Below are 27,258 nucleotides of genomic sequence, written 5' to 3'. Positions count from 1 at the left end.
AACATTCTGGAACCATGTAACAACACTCGGAGCTCCAACTCAAAATTCGCAAACGGCTATAAGCGATGAATACGGCAACGTCTTCGGAGGACACGATGCGCTGGGCTACATCAGAGACGTTATGAGGGATAACGTAGGCACAAGAGAAAGCGCAGTTCAGACTCGAACAGGTCTAGCAACAATAGAGAATCCCGAGATATCAAAATGTAGCATAGAAAACTTTTACTGGAAAAAAGCAGACGACAATTGAATAACACGGCCGCAGACCTTATGAACTCCCAATACAGCTAATGAAAAACCTCGTTCCAAAGTGCACTGAGGCAGTGCTGACTCATGCCATAGAGCAAATGATTAAAACGAAGAAAATTCCAGTTGGATGGCGTGAATGCGAAATGAACCTCATCTCCAAAGGCAAATGTGATAAGAACATAGGACGTGCTCGTACGGACAGTTACAGTGTCGTTGGTACAGCAGAATGGCAATGCAAGCCATCAAATTAGAACTGTCGACGTGGGTGGAGATCTAATGACGGAACTAAAGAATGGGCTCAGATCAGGCAAACATTCGGAGGATATGTTTGTACTGACTGAGCTCACAGATATTTCAGCAGCGCAGATTATATACCTTAGCGGACAGCATTTCTACATAATTGTTATGGGATATTCTCTAGCGCAAAGGCATAGGTGACAGTTCGCAGCGAAAAGCTTGGTTAAATCGCGAATTTCATTAATGCCAGGTTTGAAAGCTTGAGCATTAAAAGCAACTTGACGAATTTACAGAGCATTTCTGCTGGGTAATATGTCGTTAGTAAGCGCTTATAAACAAACTTCAAGAAGGTTGGGCCATAACAGCGAGGTTATGAGCGCAGATTGCGCCGAGCGTCATTTGTGGCCACAAATCTTGGATGCATTGTATGCCGTGGCCGCAACCGGCGGCTGCATATTAAAAACAAAAGTGCAAAAGGATACTGGTACTCGTACTGAGTAAAAAAGAAAAAGAAAGAGAAAAAAGGAAAAGTCACAGTTTCTCCAGAAAGACGCAGCGTTGATGACGACGATAGTAGAGACAACTAAGCGAAGTAAGGTTCGTACTTTCATCGGTGTCACGCTTGCTCAGGAAACATTAATAGCTCTCACTCAATGACCCCGAATTCGCAGTCGGAATGCGAGCGAGAGCTAGGCACCGTGCGACCGCCAACACTACACGCGTGGGGACAACAAAATATGCGTGCAGGCAACAACCATTTCTACTCGACCTTCGAAGCGTAAGATTCCGCGCATGCGCAGCACCGTCGCCCCTAGCTCTTCCGTACGCAAGCCGCTTGCGTCCCCCAACCTAAAGCTCCCTCTTGGTGGCAAGGACTTGCGGGGTCGCCATCTGTCGGAAGCGCCTCGCTTGCGTAGTACGAGGGATAATGCGACGCGCTCCTCATAGGTTTGGCTGTAGGCGCTCAGTAAAAACACCGCGCGGGAGCCCTACTGGTCATTTCGGTCAGTATCCTCTCAACGGCACAAGTTTTTTTTTTACTGTAAAAATAACAATCTTAGGCAAACAGAAAGCACAGAATAGTTTGTAACCTCTATCTCTTTGCCGAATACGTACAGTGAACGTCCATTGCGTGCGGTCGCCGCGATGGAGTCCCCTGAACCGGTTCCTTGCGTGAAAGGTAGGCAAACGCTGAGAGTAAACTACGTGAAATATGTTCTTATAGTGGGCTTTCTGTATAACTAAATGGAGCACAACAGGATGAAGCCTGAATGCGGCGATCGCGTGCACCGACCGACTGTGCGTCTGCCTGCATGTCCGCGCACAATGTTTCGCTCTCGCTGCGACCGCACTTTCGCCCCGTGCCACGAGCTTTAGACAATAAGCCTCTCTATGTGGTTTATATGAATTACGAAAATGAATTTGATTCAGTAGAGATACCAGCAGTATAGAGGCACTACGTAATCAAGGACTACAGAACGCTTACGCAAAAAGCCTGAAGAATATTGCTACATGCGTGTGGTATTTTTTTGTTTGAACGAGGTGCGTGGGCGCCATCACTCCAGAAAAGAGGAGGAAGAACGAACTGGGCTCGCGCTGTGAATCTAACCGGTCAGCGCTGCAACCGTAGTTGTAAATATAATCTGTAAATAGTTTCTCGTCTTACTGGCTCATCCTTCGCGTAAGAATATATACAGAGGTTCTACAGCTACCTTAATTCTACACAAGAAAAGCAGGGAGATACCTACAGGGAAATGGGTCAGACAGGGAGACACAATTTCTCCAAAGCTATTCACTGCGTGCTTAGAAGAATTCAAGCTATTAAACTGGGAAGGCTTAGGAGTAAAGATCGACGGCAAATATCTCAGCAACCTTCGGTTTGCCGATGACATTGTTCTATTCAACAACAATGCAGAGGAGTTACAACAAATGATTGGATACCTTAACAGAGAGAGTTTAAGAGTGGGGTTGAATATTAATATGCAGACGATGACGATAATGATAAATAGCCGGACAAAGGAACAAGATATCAGGATCGCCAGTCGGCCACTAGAGACTGAAGGAGTACGTTTACCTAGGTCAATTAATCACAGGGAACCCTGATCATGAGAAGGAAATTCACAGAAAAATAAAAATAGGTTGGATCGCATACGGCAGACATTGCCAGCTCCTGACTGGAAGCTTATCATTAGTATTGAAAAGTAAGGTGTGCAATCAGTGCATTTTGCCAGTGCTGAGATATGGGGCAGAGACTTCAGAATGAGAAGATTGCTAGGCATAACGTTAAGAGAGAGGAAGAGAGCGGTTTGGATCAGAGAGCGAACGGGTATAGACGATGTTCTAATTGACATCAAGAGGAAAAAATGTAGCTGGGCAGGTCATGTAATGCGCCGGTTAGATAACCGTTGTACCATTTGGGTTACGGAATGGGTACCAAGAGAAGGTAAACGCAATCGAGGACGACAAAACACTAAGTGGAGCGATGAAATTAGGAAATTCGCGGGCGCTAGTTGGAATCGGTTGGCGCAGGACAGGGGTAAATGGAGATCGCAGGGAGAGGCCTTCGTCCTGAAGTGGACATAAAACAGGATGATGATGATAATGATGATGATGATGATGATGGAGGTGGTGGGCCCCCCCCGAAAAAAAATCCTGGGTACGTGCCTGCAGGACGCGCGTAGTTCGCTCTCCAGAAGTGCCCTCAAAGAGCGCCGACGTCAACAACAGCGCGTACGGGCGCGAAAGCGACGGGAAGCCGACGAACGCGCAGCGACCGACGGGTCGGCACCGTCGACGCTGTTGGCGAAGTACAGGAGGCCGTCTTCCCACGTTCCTACGGCCACGTCCACAGAAGCCATTGAGACCTTCCTAATAGACGCCTTTGGTTGGATCTCATCCATCGAAGACAAGTCGATCGTCATAGTGTGGAACTTTAACGTCGGCACAGCGCACCCTAACGCAAGTGGATCGTGTCCTTCTTATTGGGACAGTTTGGAATTGAGTGCTACACGGACGTCAATGTGCCAACAACGCGTCACCGGTCGCGTATAGATTTAACCGTTGGCAAAAGCATGTCTATCATGGCAGTACAACCGATGGCGGTGTACGACAGCGACCATAAAGCTATGGTCACAGTGGTAACGAATGAGAGAAAAGACGATAACAACCACGAAGTAGCAACAACTATATAAATTATTATAGTAAATACAATAGTCATCGCAATAAAGCTTCGCTGGTTATCCTGTTTTTATAGAGTGGTAGGGTACCACGTTTTTTTCTTCTCAGCCTAGACGGAAAGGCTGAAATCAAATTTACTTGATTCCACGTGCGCCAGCTTGACCAGCGCCATGCTTTTATACAATTTCACGTTGCACGGCTGTGCTAGAAAAAATTAATTCTTTTTTTGCATATGGCCGTGGTCTCTAGACTTCTGTACTCGACAGTACTCACGAGTATAAGGAATGAATGAATCTGATTGCACGGTTTTTAACAGATTCGGATATTGCTATTAGATATGTTTGGTGCGGGCTCCATATAGCTGATCCATTTTCAAGTTTGGGACGCGTGAGTATTTTGTAGGCAAGCAGTTAAACGTGTTTGGGTACGTGTCGGAGATATCGTTTCAAAAAGCTCAGCATTTTATTAGCGGTGGATACGATGTTTGTGATATGTGCTCACCAGTTTAGATTTTTGGAGAGGGTCATGCCTAAATATTTAAATGACTCGACTAATTCAATGACTGCATTTCTAATATAGTAAGGAAGAGATAAAAGGTTCTGGCTGCGAGAGAAAGTCATTGTTTTACCTTTAGTAGCGTTAGGGCCGTAAGCCGGTTGCCACCCCAATCTTGTACGTCGCTAAGGTCGAACTGTAGCTGCGGTTGGTCAGAACTATTGCGGGTTGCTCGGCAAATGACGCAGTCGTGTGCGAGCCTTCGTGTTTGTTAAGAACCTGAATACGATGTATGGTCATTAGTATAAAGTGGGAAGAGTAGCGGGCCGAGAACACATCCTCGGGAAACGCCCTATGTTACATGGAGGAGTGGTATTGACGTGTACTGACTCAGAACGATTGGTAAGGTAGCGTGCTATCTGTTCTAGAATGTCAGGGTGCAAGTTCACTTTGGATAATTTTAGTAGTAAGCATTAGTGAAGTACTTTGTCGAATGCTTTAGTAAAATTTTAAAAAAAGATCACCGACGATTACGATACTCTGTAACGCGAATTTGAGCGTAGCTGTTGAGGTGTTTCGAATTCGCGATGTACTGTGGCGAAGGATTCGATTCTGGACAGCGGGGTCCTCTCGGCGGCGCTGAGCCTCTGCTCGATTACAAGCGGCGGCGGACCGAGAACCGGTTGCGTAGCTCATTGTTCAGAAGGAACTTGCTGACGCTACTTTGTATTACGATTATACTGACACCCGGTAGCGACAGTGAAGAACGACACAGCGTCGAAACTGTGAGTTACAAGTTTAACTCTTTATTGGGCGAACTTGTGCTCCGCAAAACAAGTAGCACTTGGCCTTTTCGATTATCAGTCTATGGCAGTGCCGGACCACTTGGGAGTGCTGTGCCGCATTCCATTTTCTCGAACAGCTTCGACCCGCCGTGCTTGCTTAGTGGCTATGGTGTTGGGCCGCTCAGCACGAGGTTGCAGTATCGAACCCCGGCCTCGGCGGCCGCATTTCCATGGGGGCGAAAACACCCGTGACCTTAGTAGACTTACGTGCGCGTTAAAGAACCGCCGGTGGTCGAAATTTTCCGAGTACCCCACTACGGTGTGCCTCATAATCACAAAGTGGTTTTGGCATGCAAAACCCCATAATTTATTTTTTTAACAGCTGCGGAAGCTCTGCCCACCAGTCCGAGAGCTGCCAGAATGGCGTTCGTTTTTCACGGACCGGAAGTCTCGGACAGACCGCGCACTCGCGGAGCTGTCACCAGAATATTGCTTGACCAAGCGCAGAGGGATAGGAGACGAAGGCTGTCGTAAAAAGATGCGCTCGGTGTTTGACGCCATGTTATGAAAGATGCCGTGTGCGACTGCGTACTTTGCGCGTTCCAGACGACAAATATCGCACACTCAGCTATCGCTTCTATTAGATCTGTGCTTTGTGTGCCATCATGCAATTTCTTTTTTTCACGAGCGCTTTAAGTGCTGCAGCTTTAGTCTTCGTGTTCCTTTTAAGAGAGAAGCACAGCGAATAATTAACCATGCTTGCTTTTGTTGATGTGTTTCGCGAAAGCTGTCGTGCTCATTGCTTTGTGCGTAGCAGACAGGTAGATTTTGCTTTTCAGGTGAGTGAAACTGGAATGCGAGGAAGCATGTCATATCGCTTGTGGCTATTTCACGCCGGTAACTGGGGTGGTACGCCATCGGTGCTTCGCCAGTTGCTGTTCACATGCGTGTATGTTGGTCCCTTCTGTGGCCATGTTCGAGTTTGCTTCTTGACGTGCAAGATTAGTAGACGGTATACATACGCTCTGTCCTAGACACGCGTCGGGCCTTTAGTAGACGGTCTCGCGAGCTTTGAGGATATCGGTGGGTGCTCTTCGCAAGAACAGCGATGTGGCACGACCGCGATTTTGCTTATGTGCGTGCGGGAATTATGCGCTCATGCTGCTTATATTCCATCATGCAAGCTTTATGATTGTGTCGGCGACGCGGCCTCTGGCGCTGCACCGTTGTGGAGGCCACGCTATCGAATTCGCTGGGTATTGGCACATCTACGAGTAGCTAAAAGCAGACGACGGCAGCTAGGAGGATGACTTCTAGTCACGGTGATGTTGAATGAAACATCGGACAATCTCTGACAGCTGGATCACGTGACTGTAGACGCGCTCTTTTGTCAACGCTTGTCAGACCGGAAGCAACAGACCGTCTGCGGACAGTCCGGGACGGAATAAGAGGCCCGCTCAAGCACAACGATAGCGGTGGGTGGAGTCGGCGATCATCGAAAATCTGGTCTGAGGGTCAAACGCGTCGGCTGTTATACACGACTCGTCGAAGGTTCCAGTGTAATCGCTGGTACGAGTGTGGCTTCCAGAAAGTAATGCGCAATTCACGTCGTGCATACATCATCATCATCAGCCTGGTTACACCCATTGCAGGGCAAAGGCCTCTCCCATACTTCTGCAACTACCCCGGTCATGTACTAATTGTGGCCGTGTTGTCCCTGCAAACTTCTTAATCTCATCCGCCGACCTAACTTACTGCCGCCCCCTGCTACGCTACCCTACCCTTCGAATTCAGTCCGTAACCCTTAGTGACCATCGCTCATCTTCCCTCCTCATTACATCTCCTGCCCATGCCCATTTCTTTTTCTTGATTTAAACTAAGATGTCATTAACTCGCGTTTCTTACCCCACCCAATCTGCTCTTTTCTTATCCCTTAACGTTACACCTATACCTATCATTCTTCTTTCCATAGCTCGTTGCGTCGTCCTCAATTTGAGTAGAACCCTTTTCGTAAGCCTCCAGATTTCTGCCCCGTAGGTGAGTACTGGTAAGACACAACTATTATACACTTTTCTCTTGGGGGATAATGGCTACCTGGTGTTCATGATCTGAGAATGCCTGCCAAACGCACCCCAGCCCATTCTTATTCTTCTGATTATTTCCGTCTCATGATCCGGATCCGCCGTCACTACGTGCCCTAAGTAGATCAACTCCCTTACCACTTCCAGTGCCTCGTTACTTCTTGTAAATTGCTGTTCTCTTCCGAGACTGTTAAACATTACTTCAGCTTTCTGCAGAATAATTTTTAGACCCACTCTTTTGCTTTGCCTCTCCAGATCAGTGAGCATGCATTGCAGTTGGTTCCCTGAATTACTAAGCAAGCCAATATCATCAGCGAATCGCAAGTTACTAAGGTATTCTCCATTAACTTTTATCCCCATTTCTCCCCAATCCAGGTCTCTGAATACCTCCTGTAAACACCCTGTGAAAAGCATTGGAGAGATCGTATCTCTATGCCAGACGCCTTTCTTTATTGGGATTCTGTTGCTTTCTTTATGGAGGAGTACGGTGGCTGTGGAGCCGCTATAGATATCTTTCAGTATTTTTGCATACCGCTCGCCTACACCTTGATTCCGTAATGCCTCCATGACTGCTGAGGTTTCGACAGAATCAAACGCTTTCGCGTAATCAGTGAAAGCTATATATATGCGTTGGTTATATTCCGCACATTTCTCTATCACCTGATTGATAGTGTGAATATGGTCTATTGTTGGGTAGCGTTTACGGAATCCTGCCTGGTCTTTTGTTTGACAGAATTCTATGGTGTTCCTGATTCTATTTGCGAATACCTTAGCAAATAGTTTGTAACAGTAAGCTAGGCGTTCTATTTTGTAACAGTAAGCTAGGCGTTCTATAATTTTTCAAGTCTTTGGCGTCCCCTTTCTTATGGATTAGGATTATGTTAGCGTTCTTCCAAGATTCCGGTACGCTCGAGGTCATGAGGCATTGCGTATACAGGGTGGCCAGATTCTCTAGAACAATCTGTCCACCATCCTTCAACAAATCTGCTGTTACCTGATCCTCCTCCGCTGCAGGCACGTACCCAGGGGGGGGCCCGGGGGGGCCCGGGCCCCCCCCGAAATCAAGTGGCATACCCCCCCCCCCCCCTCCTCCCCGCCCACGCCACCACTCCTCACACATTCCTAAAGCGCCGCCAGATTAATGTTGAGACTTGGCAGCGGTTCATCGTTCAGCCTTATGCTGCCTTTTTCACTCCTTTTAGATGGCGGTAGTTATCGGCATTTCTTGTAGTGTGAAGGACAGTTTTCTCATAGATTCCGCACCCGCGCGATTAACTCGAGATGCGCTCAGTTGTCACCATCTATTCAACCGTCACGCGCATAGCTGTTGCTTTTGTTAGTTCAACCTTCTTTGTTTAGGCTTATCCTGGAACCAGGAGAGGGATGCGGCTGTTACTCAGCTGGTATGTACTCTCATGGAACGAGTTGCGGCCGGAGAAAATATCAATTGCGTTTAACTTTTCCCTTTGCTTCATTATTTCCTTGAGTTACGGCTCGCCGCGACTGGCCGATGCCCGGAACCATATACACGTGATATGGGTTAGATAAGGTGGGTAATAAAATGATGTGAAAGAGCGTCCATCATGAAACCCTGCAATAACCCTTAAACCCATAAGCAAGATGACTGTCGCCAGTTACCTCGTCTGTTTTTCCTTAATTGTATTGCACTTTTCGTGCAAAATTGGAAACCGGAAACAAAAATCGCAAGGAGTTGAGAAATTAAGCGATCTACAAAGGGAGAGAGCAAACGCGCAACAACCAAACCGCAAGCAAAAGCGAATAATAAAAATGTTAACCGTTGTTTATGAGAATATTTATGGATCAACATCTTTTTATTTAAAAAGGAAGTAGAGAAAACGCCGCCGGAAGTGGAGAATAATTACTTGCTTTGAATGACGCTTCTACAGTTATCGGTCGAACCGCCTCACGCAGCCACTTCTCTGCTGTGCTTATGTGGGTGTTTTTCTAACCTTTCTCGGTGAGCGCAGTACGTCTAGAATCGCAGAGTCCTGCGCTCTACGCGTTTGTATGGGACTGGCGGCCGCAGAGCGTTACGCAATTCGCGGAACTGTCAAACTGATCCACAAGGCGAAAATAACTGATATTCGAAACTATAACATGTGAAAGACTGAAGAAGCCGTAAAAAAATGAACGCGGCCTGACATCAGTAAAAAAGAAACCTGGCATAGGACAAACCATGACGTATGCACTAAAAGATAAGAGGGATAATATCATAAGGAATCTCGAAGATACAGTAAAAGCAGCGGAAAAATTCTAAGCTGACCTGTATACAGTACCCATAGGAGTCCCGATACCTCACTTAGAAACAGTAATGAACAGGATACGGAAACTCTCCTATGAGTAGCGATGAAGTCAGAAGGGCCCTGCAAGACATGGAACGATGAAGAGCGGGAGGATAAGGTGGAATAACAGTTCATTTAATCAAACATGGAGGAGACATATTGCTTGGAAAACTGGCGGCTCTTTATACGAAGTGTATATCGACTGCAAGGGTCCCAGAAAACTGGAAGAATGCAGACATTATACTAATCCACAAAAAATGAGACGTTAAAGAATTGAAAAATTATCGGACCATTAGCTTGCTTCCAGTATCATATAAGATATTTACCAAAGTAATCTCCAAGAGAAAGGGCAACACTGGATTTTGTCAACCAAGGGAACAGGCTGGCTTCAGGAAGAGATACCTTACAATGGATCACATCCATGTCATCAATTAGGTTATCGCGAAATCTGCAGAGTACAATAAGCCTCTCTATGTGGCTTATATAGAATACGGAAATGCATATGATTCAGTAGAGATACCAGCAGTATAGAGGCACTACGTAATCAAGGACTACAGAACGCTTACGTAAAAAGCTTGAAAAATATTGCTACATGCGTTTGGTATTTGTTTGTTTGAACGAGGTGCGTGGGCGCCATCACTCCAGAAAAGAGGAGGAAGAACGAACTGGGCTTGCGCTGTGAATCTAACCGGTCAGCGCTGCAACCGTTGTTGTAAATATAATCTGTAAATAGTTTCTCGTCTTACTGGCTCGTCCTTCGCGTAAGAATATATACAGAGGTTCTACAGCTACCTTAATTCTACACAAGAAAAGCAGGGAGAAACCTATAGGGAAATGGGTCAGACAGGGAGACACAATTTATCCAAAGCTATTCACTGCGTGCTTAGAAGAAGTCAAGCTATTAAACTGGGAAGGCTTACGAGTAAAGATCGACGGCAAATATCTCAGCAACCTTCGGTTTGCCGATGACATTGTACTATTCAACAACAATGCAGGCGAGTTACAACAAATGATTGGAGACCTTAACAGAGAGGGTGTAAGAGTGGGGTTGAATATTAATATGCAGAAGATGACGATAATGATAAATAGCCGGGCAAAGGAACAAGAGATCAGTATCGCCAGTCGGCTACTAGAGACTGTGAAGGAGTACGTTTACTTAGGTCAATTAATCACAGGGAACCCTGATCATTGTTGTGCCATTACCACAAGCCCGGATCCCGAATCTGCAAGATGCAGAATCTATCCTGCGAGCGCCATAATTCTCCCTTCACAAGTCAAGATGCTGCGCCTTCGTGCGGGAGAAGCCTCGGCGAAGCAGCGTGTTTAGACGTGTCCGCGTGTGCCAGACGGCCCGGCGCCGCACCTCCCTTGCCTGGAGGTCACCGCGCGCGCGAACTTTGAACCGGGTGGCCAGCGCGGTCGCTGGTTGGACCCCTCGGACGACCGTCGTGTGCTGACTTTGTATTGGGCCGGTTGAGTGACAATGGGCCTCGGGGATTATAAAAGCAGCGACACGCCGCTCGAAAACAGGATCTGCCGACCCCACCGGGAGAGAGTGTCGCTCCCGACTGGGGTGAGATGTGTAACGCGTTTTCGCCGGACGTCGTCGTGCGAGAACAGTCGCGTTTGTTGTGAGCACTCGGCCCCAGTGCCGACCCGTTCATGTCCTGTATGATAACCTGTATATAATGTATAAAGTCCCTTTTGTTATTCTCATCGACGCCAGGCTCGGAGTCTTCGCTACCAACGCTCTGTCACGAAACGGGTGACGAGCGCTACGGGACCACAAAGCCGTATTCGTGGTGCAGCGGTGCAAGTTCGTAACACTGGCGGCACCGGTTGGATGTCGTAACACTGGTGGCGCTGGTTGGAAGTTCGTAACACTGGATGGCAGCTACGGGATTGACCGGCATCAGCTACCTCGGCGCGGTGAGTGCCTGAAGTTTACCTCAAACACCAGACTTTCTCTGACACAGGTTATAGTAGCTTAGGGAAGGATTTGGTGTTGCATTGTGATAACCTTGTGTGTTTCAAGCCTAGTAAGAGTGTTTTGAAAACCAGGGGATGCTGAGGGGGTAAAACAGGGCAGTGTGTGAAATACTTGCATATGTCTTACTAGTAGTGTTATAGTAGCGTACGGCAGGTATTTTCAAAAAGGGTAAACAGCAGGAGGACAGTGTGAACGATGGAGAAGTACAAGGTGAAGGAACTTCTCGAAATTTGTGAGGAGTTGGGCATTGAGTTGGGCTCAACCAAAAGAAAGAATGCGATCCTTGAGGTCATGAGGACTGGGGACGTAACGGCTGAGGAGGCCGCTGAGGCCTGGGCGGATATCAATGAACGACGGGAAAGGGAGGAAAGGAGAGAACAGCAACGTCGCGAGGAGGAAAAGGAGGAAAGGAGAGAGATTCGTGAGCACGAGCTTAAAATGAAAGAGTTGGAGAACCGAAATAACTCGCCGGCGCCTAGTCTCACTTCTAATGTTCCCAGAATACGCGATCAACTTCCACCCTTTGTCGTCGGAGAGGATATGGCCAAATACCTCGTGAAATTTGAGCACGTGTGTGAACGGAATAGCATTGAGCGATCCCTCTGGGCACAGAATCTGTTAGCGTTGCTTCCTGGGGAGGCATCAGACGTAATAACTTGCTTATCGAAAGAGGCGTTTGAGAGCTACAGTGATGTGAAGGAAGCGCTACTGCGGAAGTACAAATTGTCGCCCGAAGCTTTCCGGCAGAGATTCCGGTATGCAAAAAAGGGTAAGGAGTCGAATGTTGACTTCGCGTTTCGTCTAAAAGCCGACTTGGTGGAATGGCTGAAGGGCGAAGAGGTTTACGACGACCGCGACAAAATTGTCGAATGCATCGCGTTGGAGCAGTTCTACCGTTGCATTGATGAGGATGTCCGGCTCTGGCTGCAAGATAGGCTAAAGGATGTTAAGCTAAACAAGGCAGCAGAGTTAGCGGAAGAGTATTACACACGCCGCAGCTTGCACAGCAAGGCAGTGCGCGTAGAAAAAGCTGATAGGAGAGATTGGTTTTCCGGAAAGCCCGACGAACGGAAGCAAATCACGCGTCGCGAGTTTCGGGAAAACGAGTCGCTTCCCAAAGAAACTGTAAGGGATGGACAGAATGCATCTCCGAATGATGACGATGGTCCGAAACAGCGAAACGAAATGACGCGTTCTTTTGAAAAACGGAAACCGTTAACCTGCTACAATTGCAAAAAGCAAGGGCACATCCCTGCAAGCTGCCCAGAGAGAATTGCTTTTGCAACGATACAGGAAACTCACAAGAACATACGTCTATTGGAGCCCTATGTGCAGGAAATTAAGGTAAACGGCAAGAAGTGCCGAGCACTGCGGGACTCTGCAGCAACTATGGACGTTGTTCACCCGTCTTTCGTCTCCTCGAGTGATTTTACTGGAGAGTGCGTTAGGATACGGCAAGTGGCCGAGAAGGAGAGTGTCTGTTTACCGATCGCAACGGTTATCATTGAAGGAGAGTTTGGGAAACTTAACACCGAAGCCGCTGTGTCAGCCGCCCTCCCGGAGCAATTTTCCTACCTCTTCTCAAATAGCTCGGAGCAGCTGCTGAGGGATCAGGGCAAATCATTCTTTGCCGACGTGGCGTACATGGCCCCCACGCGATCCAAAGCGCGCCCGCTGTCGAGGGAACTTGACTTAGCGTCGGTGAGCGAAAGGCGGTGCGGCACACGGACCGATCACGGTAACTTGAGTGGCGAGCAGTCGCGGGAGAGGCAGAGCTCGGAGGCTGGCCTAGGCGAGCGGGTCCTGGAGGTGAGTGGGAGTGACGCGTGCAGTGCTAGCCGCGATAGAGACGCGACGCCGCAATTAGGCGACGCGGGCTCCACACTCGCTCCGGTTTCCGCCAGCTGGCAGGAGCAGGCTGCAGTTGAAAGGGAAACTCGGATTCGCGAGCAACAGGAAGATTGTTCACTAGCCGATCTGAGGAAGAGCGTCAAACGGGGAGTGAAAAAAAAGGGGGTTTCATTTGGCAAAGAATCTGGCTTATCGTACCGCCGCTACACGGATAAGCAGGGTCGCAAATATAAGCAGCTTCGGATTCCGCGAAAATATCGCCGGGAAAAATGAATGACCTCATTTGCTTCCTCAGTAGTATGTTCTCGGTCCAAAGCGATTTCAAGGGGACCATTCTATTTGTCATTATTATTGCTGATTATTAATTGTTTCTATTTTGGTGTGTTGTTAATTTGAAAACTGATTGTTTGAGCCTTGTGTGCTAGATCGTACACCTGCCTCTTGTTGCAGCGGGAGCAAAAGGGGATAGCGATTCAGTTAGGTTGATTTGAATTATGGCTTTGTCTGGTGTTTGACGGGAGACAGAGGGCACTTGTTCGTGTTGGGTGTTGCCTTTTGCCGGTCGGTTTTGCAAGCTGCAGAACGACCAAGCGGGACCAGTGGCGAGAAGCAAGGTCTTAGGAACGACCCGAGCGGAGCTGGTCAAGGTGCCTTGGCGACGACGTGGTGAGCAGAGCTCCTGTCCTGGCGAGTCGGACCTGGGCACGTGAAGTTACCTGGCGTCCCGACACTGGACGTGAACTTGGACGAGCCTGACGAACGTGCGCGCCTGGCATCCGAGCCACGTGGAGGCAGCTCGTCTTCCCGGCGCCTTATCTGAGGGCGGGGATGCTGTTGTGCCATTACCACAAGCCCGGATCCCGAATCTGCAAGATGCAGAATCTATCCTGCGAGCGCCATAATTCTCCCTTCACAAGTCAAGATGCTGCGCCTTCGTGCGGGAGAAGCCTCGGCGAAGCAGCGTGTTTAGACGTGTCCGCGTGTGCCAGACGGCCCGGCGCCGCACCTCCCTTGCCTGGAGGTCACCGCGCGCGCGAACTTTGAACCGGGTGGCCAGCGCGGTCGCTGGTTGGACCCCTCGGACGACCGTCGTGTGCTGACTTTGTATTGGGCCGGTTGAGTGACAATGGGCCTCGGGGATTATAAAAGCAGCGACACGCCGCTCGAAAACAGGATCTGCCGACCCCACCGGGAGAGAGTGTCGCTCCCGACTGGGGTGAGATGTGTAACGCGTTTTCGCCGGACGTCGTCGTGCGAGAACAGTCGCGTTTGTTGTGAGCACTCGGCCCCAGTGCCGACCCGTTCATGTCCTGTATGATAACCTGTATATAATGTATAAAGTCCCTTTTGTTATTCTCATCGACGCCAGGCTCGGAGTCTTCGCTACCAACGCTCTGTCACGAAACGGGTGACGAGCGCTACGGGACCACAAAGCCGTATTCGTGGTGCAGCGGTGCAAGTTCGTAACACTGGCGGCACCGGTTGGATGTCGTAACACTGGTGGCGCTGGTTGGAAGTTCGTAACATCATGAGAAGGAAATTCACAAAAGTATAAAAATAGGTTGGATCGCATACATCAGACATTGCCAGCTCCTGACTGGAAGCTTACCATTATTATTGAAAAGTAAGGTGTGCAATCAGTGCATTTTGCCAGTGCTGACATATGGGGTAGAGACTTGAGAATGAGTTAAGGACCGCGCAAAGAGCGATCGAGCAAAGATTGCTAGGCATAACGTTAAGAGAGAGAAAGAGAGCGGTTTGGATCAGAGAGCGAACGGGTATAGACGATATTCTAATTGACATCAGGAGGACAAAATGTAGCTGGGCAGGTCATGAAGTGCGCCGGTTAGATAACCGTTGGACCATTAGGGTTACAGAATGGGTACCAAGAGAAGGAAAACGCAATCGAGGACGACAAGACAATAAGTGGAGCGATGAAATTAGGAAATTCGCGGGCGCTAGTTGGAATCGGTTGGCGCAGGACAGGGGTAAATGGAGATCGCAGGGAGAGGCCTTCGTCCTGCAATGGACATAAAACAGGATGATGATGATGATGATGATGATGGTGATGATGATGAATGTGATGATGATGATGATGGAGCTGGTGGGCCCCCCCCGAAAAAAAATCCTGGGTACGTGCCTGCTCCGCTGCCTTCCCCTTTGCATAGCTCCCAAGGCTTTCTTTACTTCTTCCGCCGTTACTTGTGGGATTTCAAATTCCTCTAGGCTATTCTCTCTTCCATTATTGATGTTGGTGCCACTAGTACTGTATAAATCTCTATAGAAGTCTTCAGCCACTTGAACTGTCTTATCCATATTAGTAATGATATTGCCGGCTTTGTCTCTTAACGCATACATATGATTCTTGCCTATTCCTAGTTTCCTCTTCACTGCTTTTAGGCTTCCTCCGTTCCTGAGAGCATGTTCAATTCTATCCATATTATACTTCCTTGTATCAACTGTCTTACGCCTGTTGATTAACTTGAAAAGTTCTGCCATTTCTATTCTAGCTGTAGGAATAGGGGCTTTCATATATTGGCGTTTCTTGATCAGATATGTCGTCTCCTGTGATATTTTACTGGTATCCTGCCTAACGGAGTTACCACCGACTTCCATTGCACACTCCTTAATGATGCCCACAAGATTGTCGTTCATTGCTTCAACACTAAGATCCTCTTCCTGAGTTAAAGCCGAATACCTGTTCCATAGCTTGATCTGGAATTCCTCTATTTTCCCTCTTACCGCTAACTCATTGATCGGCTTCTTATGTACCAGTTTCTTCCGTTCCCTCCTCAGGTCTAGGCTAATTCGAGTTCTTACTGTCCTGTGGTCACTGCAGCGCACCTTGCCGAGCACGTCCACATCTTGTATGATGCCAGGGATAGCGCAGATATGGAGTCTATTTCATTTCTAGTCTCGCCGTTCGGGCTCCTCCACGTCCACTTTCGGCTATCCCGCTTGCGGAAGAAGGTATTTATTACCCGCATATTATTCTGTTCCGCAAACTCTACTAATAACTCTCCCCTGCTATTCCTAGTGCCTATGCCATATCCCAAATGGTCGATGCAATGCCTTGTCTCCAGACTGCTTCTTGCCTACCCTGGCAATAAAGTCGCCCGTTAGTGTAGCGTATTTTGTTTTCACTCTACCCATCGCCGATTCCACGTTTTCATACAAGCTTTCGATTTCCTGGTCATCATGACTGGATGTAGGGGCGTAGACCTGTACAACCTTCATTTTGTACCTCTTATTAAGTTTCGCAACGAGACCTGCCACCCTCTCGTTAATGCTATACGATTCCTGTATGTTACCAGCTATATTCTTATTAATCAGGAATCGGACTCCTAGTTCTCGTCTCTCCGCTAAGCCCCGGTAGCACAGGACTTGCCCACTTTTTACCACTGCATATGCTTCTTTTGGCCTCCTAACTTCACTGATCCCTATTATATCCCATTTACTGCCCTCTAATTCCTCCAATAGCACTGCTAGACTCGCCTCACTAGATAACGTTCTAGCGTTAAACGTTGCCAGCTTCCTATTCCAACGGCGGCCTGTCCGGCCGTCGTCCGGCTTAACGGCTTAACCGGCTTAACGCCTGTCAAGCAGGCGTTGTTAGGAATGGCCGTACGGGGTGGCAGCGTGCCAGCTTTCAGCCCGCTGCGCGTGTTCCAAGCCCCCCCAGACGACGCGCCTTCTGAGAACTACGGATGACCGGCGGCCACGTGGCACGCGGTCAGCTCTGGAATGTGGTGCGCCGCCGCGCCACCCGGGACGTCGCACAGTTCTACGAGGCCCTCGGTCAACGACACCGCGGGCTATGCTGTACCGAGAGTTCTACAAAGCCCTCTGACGTCGACTCCGGAGCCTTTGTGTGTGGGCTAAACGGCGGGGCGCTGGCAAGTTTACAATGATTGGACGAACATTCCCGACCACTCGTGCTCCGTCCACGCCGAACGATGACGTCAAGCGGAGGCTTATAAGCAGCGTTTGCCGGCTGCTAGAGCGTGCTCGTGCTCGTGTCGTGCTCGTCGTTGGGAGCTGAGTGCTCGTTGTTATGCTGAAAATGTAGTAGTGAGCTGTGTGCTCGAATGCTGTTTGCAGAATGTTAATCTTGCGGGCTCCATATGGGAGTCGCGCTAGACTGCCGATGTATGTCTTGTCTTAAAATATGTTAATATGTAAATAAATCCTGTTCACCGAATTCATCTCTACGACCTTCGACTCCTTCAAATGGTGGCAGCGGCGGGGTAGTCCGACGAGTCCTACATCTGCTTGACAGCGGTAAGATCGTCCGACGAATCTAATAGCGTTAAGCACTCCCCATGCGTGGGCTGATCCCAAAGATAGCGTAATTCAGGGCCAACCCACGGCGGAGATGATGCAAGCGTTACGCACTCCCTATAGTATATGGGCCGATATCGAATATAGTGCAATGCCGGGCAAACCCGCGGCGGAGGTGAAGCAGGCGTTAAGCACTCCCCATACTGGGTCCGATACCACAGACAGTGCAATACTGGCCCGACCCGCGGCGGAGGCGAAGCAAGCAATAAGCACTCCCTATATATGGGCCGATCTCGAAGATATTGCAATGCCGGGCCAACCCGCGGCGGAGGTGAAGCAGGCGCTCAGCACTCCCCATAAGTGATCCGATCCCAAAGATAGTGAAGTGCCGGACCGACTCGACTCGCGGCGGAGGTGGAGCAGGCGTTAAGCATTCCCATGCGTGGTCCGATCCCAAAGATAGTGCAATACTGGCCCGACCCGCGGCGAAGGCGAAGCAGGCGTTAAGCACTCCCCAAAAGTGGGCCGATCCCAAAGATAGTGCAATGCCGGACCGACCCACGGCGGAGGCGAAGCAGGCTTTAAGCACTCCCCATACGTGATCTGATCCAAAAGATATTGCAATGCCGGACCAAAGGGCGGCGGAGGTGAAGCAGGCGTTAAGCACTCCCCATACGGGGTCCGATCCTGCAGACAGTGCAATACTGGCCCTAACCGCGGCGGAGGCGAAGCAGGCGTTAAGCACTGCCTGTGATGGAGCGATTCCGAATATAGTGCAATGCCGGGCCAACCTGCGGCGGAGGTGACGCAGGCCTTAAGCACTGCCCATATGTGGTCCGATCTTGAAAATAGTGCAATGTCAGGCCAACCCGCGGCGGAGGTGAAGCAAGCATTAAGCACTCCCCATGCGTGGTCCGATCCCGTAGTGCAATGCCGGGCCGACCCCCGGCGGAGATGCAGTTCTTCATTAAGGGGCCCGCATACACAGCTTCGCTGGTCATCCTTCTTTACAGAGTGGAAGGGCACTGAATTATTTTGTATGCGTGTGTGTTTTCACAAACTTATTTTCATGAATGTAACAGGTTTTTCTTTCCTTCCTTTTCATGTTTTATTTTATTTTAACGCGATAGCGTTAAGGAGCTCGTGTCGCAGAAAAGCCGGTGTCGTCGGCGTTGGGTGTCGGCGTCCGCGGCGTTGACCGTGAGCGATAAATACCGGCAGGCACTTCATAAATAAAAAGCAACTTCCAAGATGGGCTGGGTGGGAATCGAACCAGGGTCTCCGGAGTGTGAGACGGAGACGCTACCACTCAGCCACGAGTTTGATGCTTCCAAGCGGTACAAACGCGCCTCTAGTGAATGCGGTGTTGCCTTCGAAACGAGCCGTGGAAAGTTATACTGCAGTGTATACAGATAATTATGAACATGTAACTTACAGAAGTCGCAATTACAAGAGTAGCGAAGTGCGTTTCCGCTGCATTTCTTCTGCGCTTTCCGCACACGCAGAGCCATCTTGCGGCAAACACAGAAGACCCCCTCCTCTCCATGTAGGGCGCTGCCTCGACAGATGGTGCGCCACGCGCGCACTGGAGCTGTGGAAGGACCGGTGCGAGGGGGGCCGTTGCCCGGACTCTCTCTCCCCTGACAACGCTTCGCCTTGCTCCCTCGGCAGAATCAAGCGTCCTTCCTTTCTTTAGATCGCTATCTGTCTATCTCTCTGCCCGTGCCGATCACGACGTTTGGCTGGCGTGCATCATTTCCCCCTCCGAGATACCGAGTTCTTCGGTTCGTTCCGCTTGCTCAGGCGCACGTTTCGTTGCTGCGCCGAACGCCGCGTTGCTCGACCATATGGCTCGACGCTCACCGCGTCCGATGCGGGGCGCCTCGTAAGTGATGGCTGCCCTGTAGCCCATTGTCTTACACCCCTTGGCGGGTCGACGGGAACGCTGTCGCGTTCCACTCTTGAAGGCGAAGCTTAAGCGTCCTCCAATTTTTTTTTAAGCATGCAATTTCTCCAGTTTGCGTAGCGTAGCGTCAGCGATGCTCGCTGCAATCTTTCGTCACCGGATCACGCCTCAGAATGAAAGTACGCGGCTCAAATTGTGCATCGGTGCGACAGACCACCACAAACAGTTTGGGAACTCACCCTGACCAGGGGCAGACGCGCACGACTGACGCGAGTCAGCCTCGAAGCGCGGGCGACCGTCTTGTTAATCGGGGGCGGGGGTGATGTCACCGGCCGTCTGGCTCATGACGTCAGTCTAGTCGCTCATTGCTGGAGGCTCGTGTGCATCCGCCTCGTAGGAGTAAACGCGCTTTTTTTCTAAAGTGCTACCTGACTATTATTGTATTGCATTGTATAGGATAGTTCGGGATGCAGCTCGAAAAATTAACCATAGGATTTCGAGGTCAAATGAACTGTCGATGAAGGAGCAATGCAGCCGGCCACAGAAAGGAATAAGAACGCCACCTCCCGGCACGTGTAGACGATATTACGGAAGATACGGGCCCGGGTAAGTCTTCCAAAACTTCGGTGTCAGACACGTCATTGGTAGGCCACGTTCCAGTAACTATTAGTATATCGGATCAGGATGAAGAGACTAGATAGCTCGCGTTTGCGGTGTAAAATGGGAAAGCAGCGCGTGCGAACTTGCACTCATGGAGCGCGTACTTTCACGCAGGGCGACAGCGGCGGCCCACTGTTCTGCGCCAAGGATGGCACCGGTTGGAGCGTGCAGGGCGTCGCCAACGCCGTCCTGAAGAGCACCGACTTGGGGACGCTGTGCGGCGTTGGCAGCGACTCGTTCTGGAACAGGGTCAGCGCTCACCTGACCTGGATCCGCCGTACCATTCGCGTTTTGTAGCACCTTCCTCAGTTGGTAGCGCGTTGTTCCATAGCTGATCCAGGGCGTCCAGCCAGCCCGGCGTGCAAAATTTGCACTATGATTAGCATGATCGAGTCAATGAGCCATTAGGCAAGTTTTCTTTAGCAGGAAGAGATGACCGTTTCGGCAATAAAGTGCTGCGGGAATATTGGATTTCGAAAACTATTGCAGCGTCTTTTATTAATACCTAGAGAAACATTTGGCGTACCACCACCAGCCGTGCGAGTTTCTGAAAGGGTACTGTCACGCAATAATTACATGGTTTGGTGTTACACTTGGTCATGCCCGCACAAACAGCGCTGACAAATATTCTCGACTCTGCCGTAGTATACACTGTGTTAATAACGTTTGCCTGTATGTAATAAGTAGAACATGTAAACTAAGAAAACCAAAACACACTGTTGAAACTAAAGCAGAATGAACGCGTACTTGCTCTTTCGTCAAACCATCTGCGAACCACTTGTACTGTTTCCGTTCGATATTATTTTACACTCCAGCGTAAGTACTGAGGTAATCATAGAAAGCGCAACTCTATCAACAGAGAGAAACAGTCACAGTTTCGCCCGAACTGCGAAGCATCGATTGCGATAGCAAAGTAGCAGATAGCTATAGTAGGTAAGGATAATAGCTGTATCAGCCGCATACATTTGTAAAAATTTGCTTACTAACTGAATTAACCTGGCGAAAGCAAGCCTGGTGTCCACGCTTGCGCGCGCGCGACACCGGGCTTGCTTTCATAACTCGCTTTCGAAACGCTGGAGTGAGGAAGCGCGGCAGCAGGAGCGAGCGAATAGACCCTGGTGCTGCCTCTCGCTTCAACGCGAACTAAGCGGCGACAATACAGCGCACACGCAGCTACTAGCCCTCGTCGCATCTTCACAAGGGCTTGATAAGCCCCGTTTACATGAATGCGACAGTGGCGCATCGCATTTCCAAGCGCATTTGGGAAAGGCTATGCGACGCCGTTTACATGTATCGCCTTAACTCTCGCTAGGGTTACTGTATGTGCTACCGCAGGTAGCAGAGCTGCGCGTCTGTTTTATCACGCCGCTAGCGCCCCTATTGGCAGAGAGTCATCACGTGGTAGTCAAGCAACCGTGCATTGCGGAGAAGCAGATGCCCGGGCCAATTTTTGTATTTCCCGACGCCGCCGCTGCAGCGAACTGGATTGACACAAGTTATCGCCAGTCAAATTCAAAGCGAATCCGGCCGATCTTGGCGTTCGTTGTTCGCGTGCGCGCTAGCTGCGGAGAAACAACACAACGTGCGCAGCGCATCTCACAGTTGGTTCATCGCAGTGTCCGCGCAGTCCCATCGGAATGATATAATGACCAGGTGCTCTGCTCCCGTCTGCACGAATCGCTCTGAAAGCGGAAAAGCTTTTTATTCGATCCCATTCAAACCCATGCACCACACTGGTTTCACAGAACTGTCAGAAAAAAGCCAGCTCACATTTTCAGGATAATGCACTGCTTTGGTTGCTGTTTCTGAACATAAAAGAGGTTACACAACTAAGTAAAGATATTTCATCTACTACTGCTTATGTGAAGCAGGATGCAAGAGGAATTAATGTCGTTATTTACCATACGGTAAGGGCCTTTACTGTGTTGTGCATTATTACCCATATTGTAGCTATGTCAATCCTGTGAGCACTACACTCCCACAGAAGGTTACTTTTCGAATCCTTGCAGTGAAAAGGCACATAATGAAGTGGCACTTGAAGGTGTGGCTGATATCCAGTGCCTGCTAGTAGGTGGGTACGTTTCTACAGCAAATTTATTGGGGTACGTACCAGAGTCGAAATACTAAGGGTTGGTCATTTATTCACCAGTAATATTTAAGACTGTCTACACGTTGAGAGCTTTGACACATAAGCAGGTATGCCTATTGCAAAACCCAGTATCCGGTGTCCAGTGCAGCGCCGGATTATGGGCCCAGTGCCGCGCGCTGGATGCTGGGGTGCTGAGCAGGCGTGGCGTACTGGGAGGCACTGGGTACTGGTGCGAAAAACAGCTCTAGCGCGTTAAATACGCGGTGCCTGGACACCCTATATATATTTTTTGAGAACAGAAAGAAACAGAGAGAATTTTCGCGCATTAAAAAAAAACAAAAAAAAAGCTCCGACCAGGATTCGATTGTCAGACCTGCAAATCCCAAGCCCAGTACTTTACCACTACGCCACGCCAGATTTTTTTTTTCTTTCTTTCCAGCTTGGCTACAAGCCTCAAAAGTGTTTGTGATCATAGATCACACTCGTTTTATATGTGTCAAAGTATCAAGCATTGACACCACAGCTTCATCACAGTCATTCATCTTGTACACGTCACGTACCTTCACAACCATTTCCAGAAGCCGAACATCGGCGCCTGATTTTCTACGTCAAGGACCAAGAAGCAGTTTTAGTTTCACAGAGAGAAGTCTCGCTCAGACATGGTAGATGCGCTATCGCCCAGCAACTAAAGCTCACGCCTGTACCACAAACAAAATTTTGCTGTCCATATTCAGTAGCTTGCTCGGAAGCGCCACAACACCGATTTTCACTTGCGATTGGCATTTTAACTTCGAAAAAAGTCCTAAATGAACCACGGGCCCGGGATGCTGTATTGGCTGTTACTACCGATTTGGATAGCCGTTTGTTGTTTTTTACGCGAAGGATATGCAACGTTTTCTTAGTTCAGCGATGCCTTTCAGTCGACACGTCTGTCTATTCATATATCTTCGTCAGAGAAGCGCAGGCTAGAACTGTGGTCGTTCGGCGACAGCACATACCTGTGTTCATGACGCGTCACATCGGCGCTCATCGCTACTTGTGCTGTTTGTGCGCTCATGCTACTTGTGTTAATTTAAGGACACTGATGCGAAAGCTGAAATATGGTGATTTATCCTTGTTAGACTTCTTGATTCCTGAGTCTAAACGCGCCGAGAGCGTGCAGATGGACTCGGCGGATACGCTTGGCATAAGCTTCGGTGGGGACCGATCTCGGTGCCTTTTCCTGACGATCTTATTGTCAGCTGTTTCGATGCACTTTGTTTGCGATTAGGCGGAAAAGCAGTCCACAAGCGATGCAAAAGCGCCCACGGTCGATCGACAATACGGTAGGCATGTCACCTGCAAAAACAGAGTGCGGCTTCGTCGCATAGATTTGGTTGCTTGCCAGGCAAGATGGCGGACCTACGCGCAACTCTGCTACCTGCGGTAGCATATACAGTAACTCTAACTCTCGCGAGAACGTAGCGCCACATGGTGTCGTATAAGGGAAGTGCAACCGACTTCCGGTGTAACTGGTTTCCGGTAGTGGGCCGAGCGCACGTTGGTGGTTGAGTGCCGAGAAATGGACAGTTTTAGTTTAGCGTACGCAACTTATAGCGTACGCTATACGCTGTAGTGTAGCGGACGCGAAGCACCGCACGTTTTTTGCAGCTGTAGCTGGCCAACGAGATCTTCGGATCTCAGAGGCCATATGCCGTCGTTGCGGCTATTTTCCGACTCAAGCGATAGGTAGCGCTGACATCTCGAACGTTTCTTTCGTTAGTGAAGTAGTATAGCGCCAAACAGACGACACAAGAAGAAGAGACACGGACGAGCGCTTTCTAACAACTGATGCTTTAATGACGGAAACACACAATATATATACACAAATTTGGCGGCGCAACTCGCGCATTGTCGAAACATCACATGGTAAATGGGCAAAAGGCGATAGAACGATTGTGAATGTGACGTTCGTGAAGATGACACGTGGTGTACAGGGCCAAATGACTATAAATGATAATGGTTACGCGTAAGGTTACGCGATAATGGTTACGGCGATAACGGTTACCGCCGTAAGGGAGTACCCCCTAAAAAACTAAACTATTAGGAATGTTCACCAGGCGCGGACGGCGCAGCAACATGCTCAGATTTAACTATGGGCTTCTAAAAATGACATCTCACTTTTATAGAGAATTTTCGATGGTTCGCTTACGCATTCAATGTCCTTCCTTTTGACAATGCGCGAGTTGCGCCGCCAAATTTGTGTACATATATTGTGTGTTTCCGTCATTAAAGCATCAGTTGTTAGAAAGCGCTCGTCCGTGTTTCTTCTCCTTGTGTCGTCTGTTTGGCGCTATAGTACTTCAGTAATGCACCAACTAGCCCAACAAAAAGTTTTGCTGGAATATCTTTCGTTAGGCTTCGACTCGTTCGAAACGAGAAGCGATCTCGAAAACACCACATTACACAATCATTTGCTGCGAACGAAGTGCATTTTACAAAAGCAACGCCAAATTCAACTCGAAGCGGGCAGCCGGGACCGCCGCCATGCTGGTGGCTAATTCTGCGTTTACATGCTCCTGCGTTTACATCCTGCGTTTACATGCTCCGCGAGAGTCGACTCGCCTCCGTAAATCTACCCTCGCCTGGCGCATAAATGCGATGCGCCTTTCTAGCGCACTACTGCTGTTTACATGAATGTGATGCGCTAGAAATGCGATGCGATGCGACAGTGTCGCATGCATGTAAGCCCGCAGTCCGTTGGCGAAAATGCGCAGAGCCAGGGGAGCTTTTACCGTTTTGCCATTCACGCAAGGAAGTCGTCGGGACCAGTCGCATCGAAGAAACGGACCCTGGTCGGCCCAGCAGCACCTGTGTCAACGGCGAGCGTAGGATCGCAGCGGCGGTGCCGCGGCCACGAATGCAGCCGCACTTTCTTTTCTCGGCACTTGTGTTGATTTTATATCAACACAACTCATTAGTCAGCCTACACGACCCACCGAAACTTCTACTTATTTATTTATTTTCAAGTATCCTACACGCCTCCGAGAATGCATTGTGGAGGGAATACGGTAACATATTCGTAAGGAATTGGGAAGCAAAAGACGAGCATCACTACAATGAAAGGAATATTCATGCAACATATTCACGAATGGAACATTAATAGGATATTAGCAAACACAATATCAGGAGCAATAACATTAACACAATGTTGTATAACACAAATAACAATAACACAGACCCGGCTCCTACGGAATGGTTCGGCACGGCTCACTGAACGAGTGAACCGGCTTCCTCTCCTCAAAAGAACTGCCTCTCACTCATATTAAACCATCGCTCACGCGGTCCCTAAAAAATGCGGTTCAAAAGGCAGCCGAAGGCGAGGGTAAGTTTGCGACTAGACCATAGGTTGCGATACTTACGAGGAAGGGCGGGAGAGCAGTTCCTTTCTCGCATCTCTAATATAAGGCGCGGAAGCCTCAACCAGCAGAAGACCTGGACACAGACCCGGCTCTGACGGAACGGCTCGGCACGGCTCACTGAGCGCTTCCTCTCTCTCCGGGAGGACCGCCGATCAGTCAGCTTTAAAAAGAGCGGCTCAAACCCCTGAGCGACCCATCCCAGATTGCTCACTGGCCCCTCGTGCTGCGCAGTTCTGCAAACGAATCGGGCCGCTCATGCTCGTCTTCCTTGGTTGCCCTGAAGTTGTCCCTGGGTTTCTCTGCCTCGTTTGACTCGTCGCAAAAACGGAAGATGGCTGGTGCACCTGCTGATCATCGGCAATGCAGGGCGTTGCCTGTGAAAATCGCGCTGCTATAGGTTTGCAAACGAAGCGTTTCTAACCGTGCAGGCGATCGCCGCGAACGTGCTTGCATCAGATAGCGACGGCGGCATATGGCGACGACGGCCGCGACTACCTGGTAGGGCAGGCTGTCTCAACGTTCTCCTCGCAGGAGGCTCGCGGGGATGTCCCTCCGGGGGCTTCGTTACCGCGAGGGAGCTCGCTACACTACGTGGAGCACCTGGATGCCTTGGAGAAGAATTAAAATTAAATCATAGAGCTTTACATGCTAAAACCACTTTCTGATTATGAGGCACGCCGTAGTGGAGTACTCCGGAAATCTCGAAGACCGGGGTTCATTAACGTGCACCTAAATCTAAGTACAACGGTGCTTTCGCATTTCACCCCCATCGAAATGCGGCCGCCGTGTTGGAGAAGGATGTCGGCAAGCTTCGTGTAAAGCAAGCGAAGCTGACGGACGCGGGGTTTTCTCGTGTAAGCCATCGAGAAGTAGTACGTGACGACATGCTTGCGGCTGCCTTTCCCAACCGTTTGTGCTGTATTGGTCAAGCTTAGAGGCTGCCGCAGCAACCCTTTCTCATTTCTTTAATAAAGCCCCTTTTGAGGCAACTACAGCCGGCGGAGCTCGTATGTGACTTGCCGCCGGTGACCCCTCTAAGCAATTGTTATAGCAGTGCCATTCTTGAACGCCGACAGCCGCGGCTTTTAACGCGATAGCGTTAAGGAGCTCGTGTCGCAGAAAACCCCGTGTCGTCAGTGTCGGCGGCGTTGGCCGTGAGCGATAAATCCCAGAAGGCACTTCATAAATAAAAAACATGTTGCAAGATGGGCTGGTGGGAATCGAACCAGGTTCTCCGGAGTGTGAGATGGAGACGCTACCACTCAGCCACGAGATCGTTCTTTCAAAGCGGAACAAAATCGCCTCTAGTGAATGCGGTGTTGCCTTAGAAACGTGCAGTAGAACGTTCTACTGCGGCATATATTGGTAATTATGACCATGTAACTTACAGAAGTCGCAGTTTCACGAGTAGCGAAGTACATTTCCGCTAAATTTCTTCTGCGCTCTGCGCACACGCAGAGCCATCTTGCGGCAAAAACAGAAAACCCCCTCCTCGCAATGTACGGCGCTGCCCCGACACGTGGCGCGCCACTCGCCCCATGATCGCTTCCGCCTTCATGGCGCGTCGGGGCCCGGCTATCTGTGCCGATCGCGACGTTTGGCTGGCGGAGCGCGTTTGAGTAGGCGGTGCGAACGGAGTGCGATAACGCTATCGCATTCCACTCTTGAAGGCGAAGCTTAAGCGTCCTCCAATTTTTATCAGCCAGACAGAGGAAGGTCGTGCCGAGGGGCACTCCTCCGCAACACCTGTCTC

General features: G+C 49.5%; 1 protein-coding gene across 2 annotated transcripts in view; it reads left to right on the top strand.

The window, feature by feature from the left end:
- LOC135920485 (chymotrypsinogen A-like) overlaps positions 1–20,498 on the top strand; it is a 234,800-nt gene extending 214,302 nt beyond the window's left edge. For both annotated transcript variants that reach the window (XM_070529009.1, XM_070529010.1), the window contains exon 9: positions 20,130–20,498. In XM_070529009.1, coding sequence (XP_070385110.1) covers positions 20,130–20,312 — 183 coding nt within the window. In that variant the 3' untranslated portion in view covers positions 20,313–20,498. The remainder of the gene's footprint in view (positions 1–20,129) is intronic.
- The last annotated feature ends 6,760 nt before the right edge of the window (positions 20,499–27,258 follow it).

This window comes from Dermacentor albipictus, unplaced genomic scaffold (genome assembly GCF_038994185.2).
Source record: "Dermacentor albipictus isolate Rhodes 1998 colony unplaced genomic scaffold, USDA_Dalb.pri_finalv2 scaffold_16, whole genome shotgun sequence".
NCBI classification, from domain to species: Eukaryota; Metazoa; Arthropoda; class Arachnida; order Ixodida; family Ixodidae; genus Dermacentor; species Dermacentor albipictus.
This window is presented reverse-complemented; position numbering and strand designations above follow the sequence as displayed.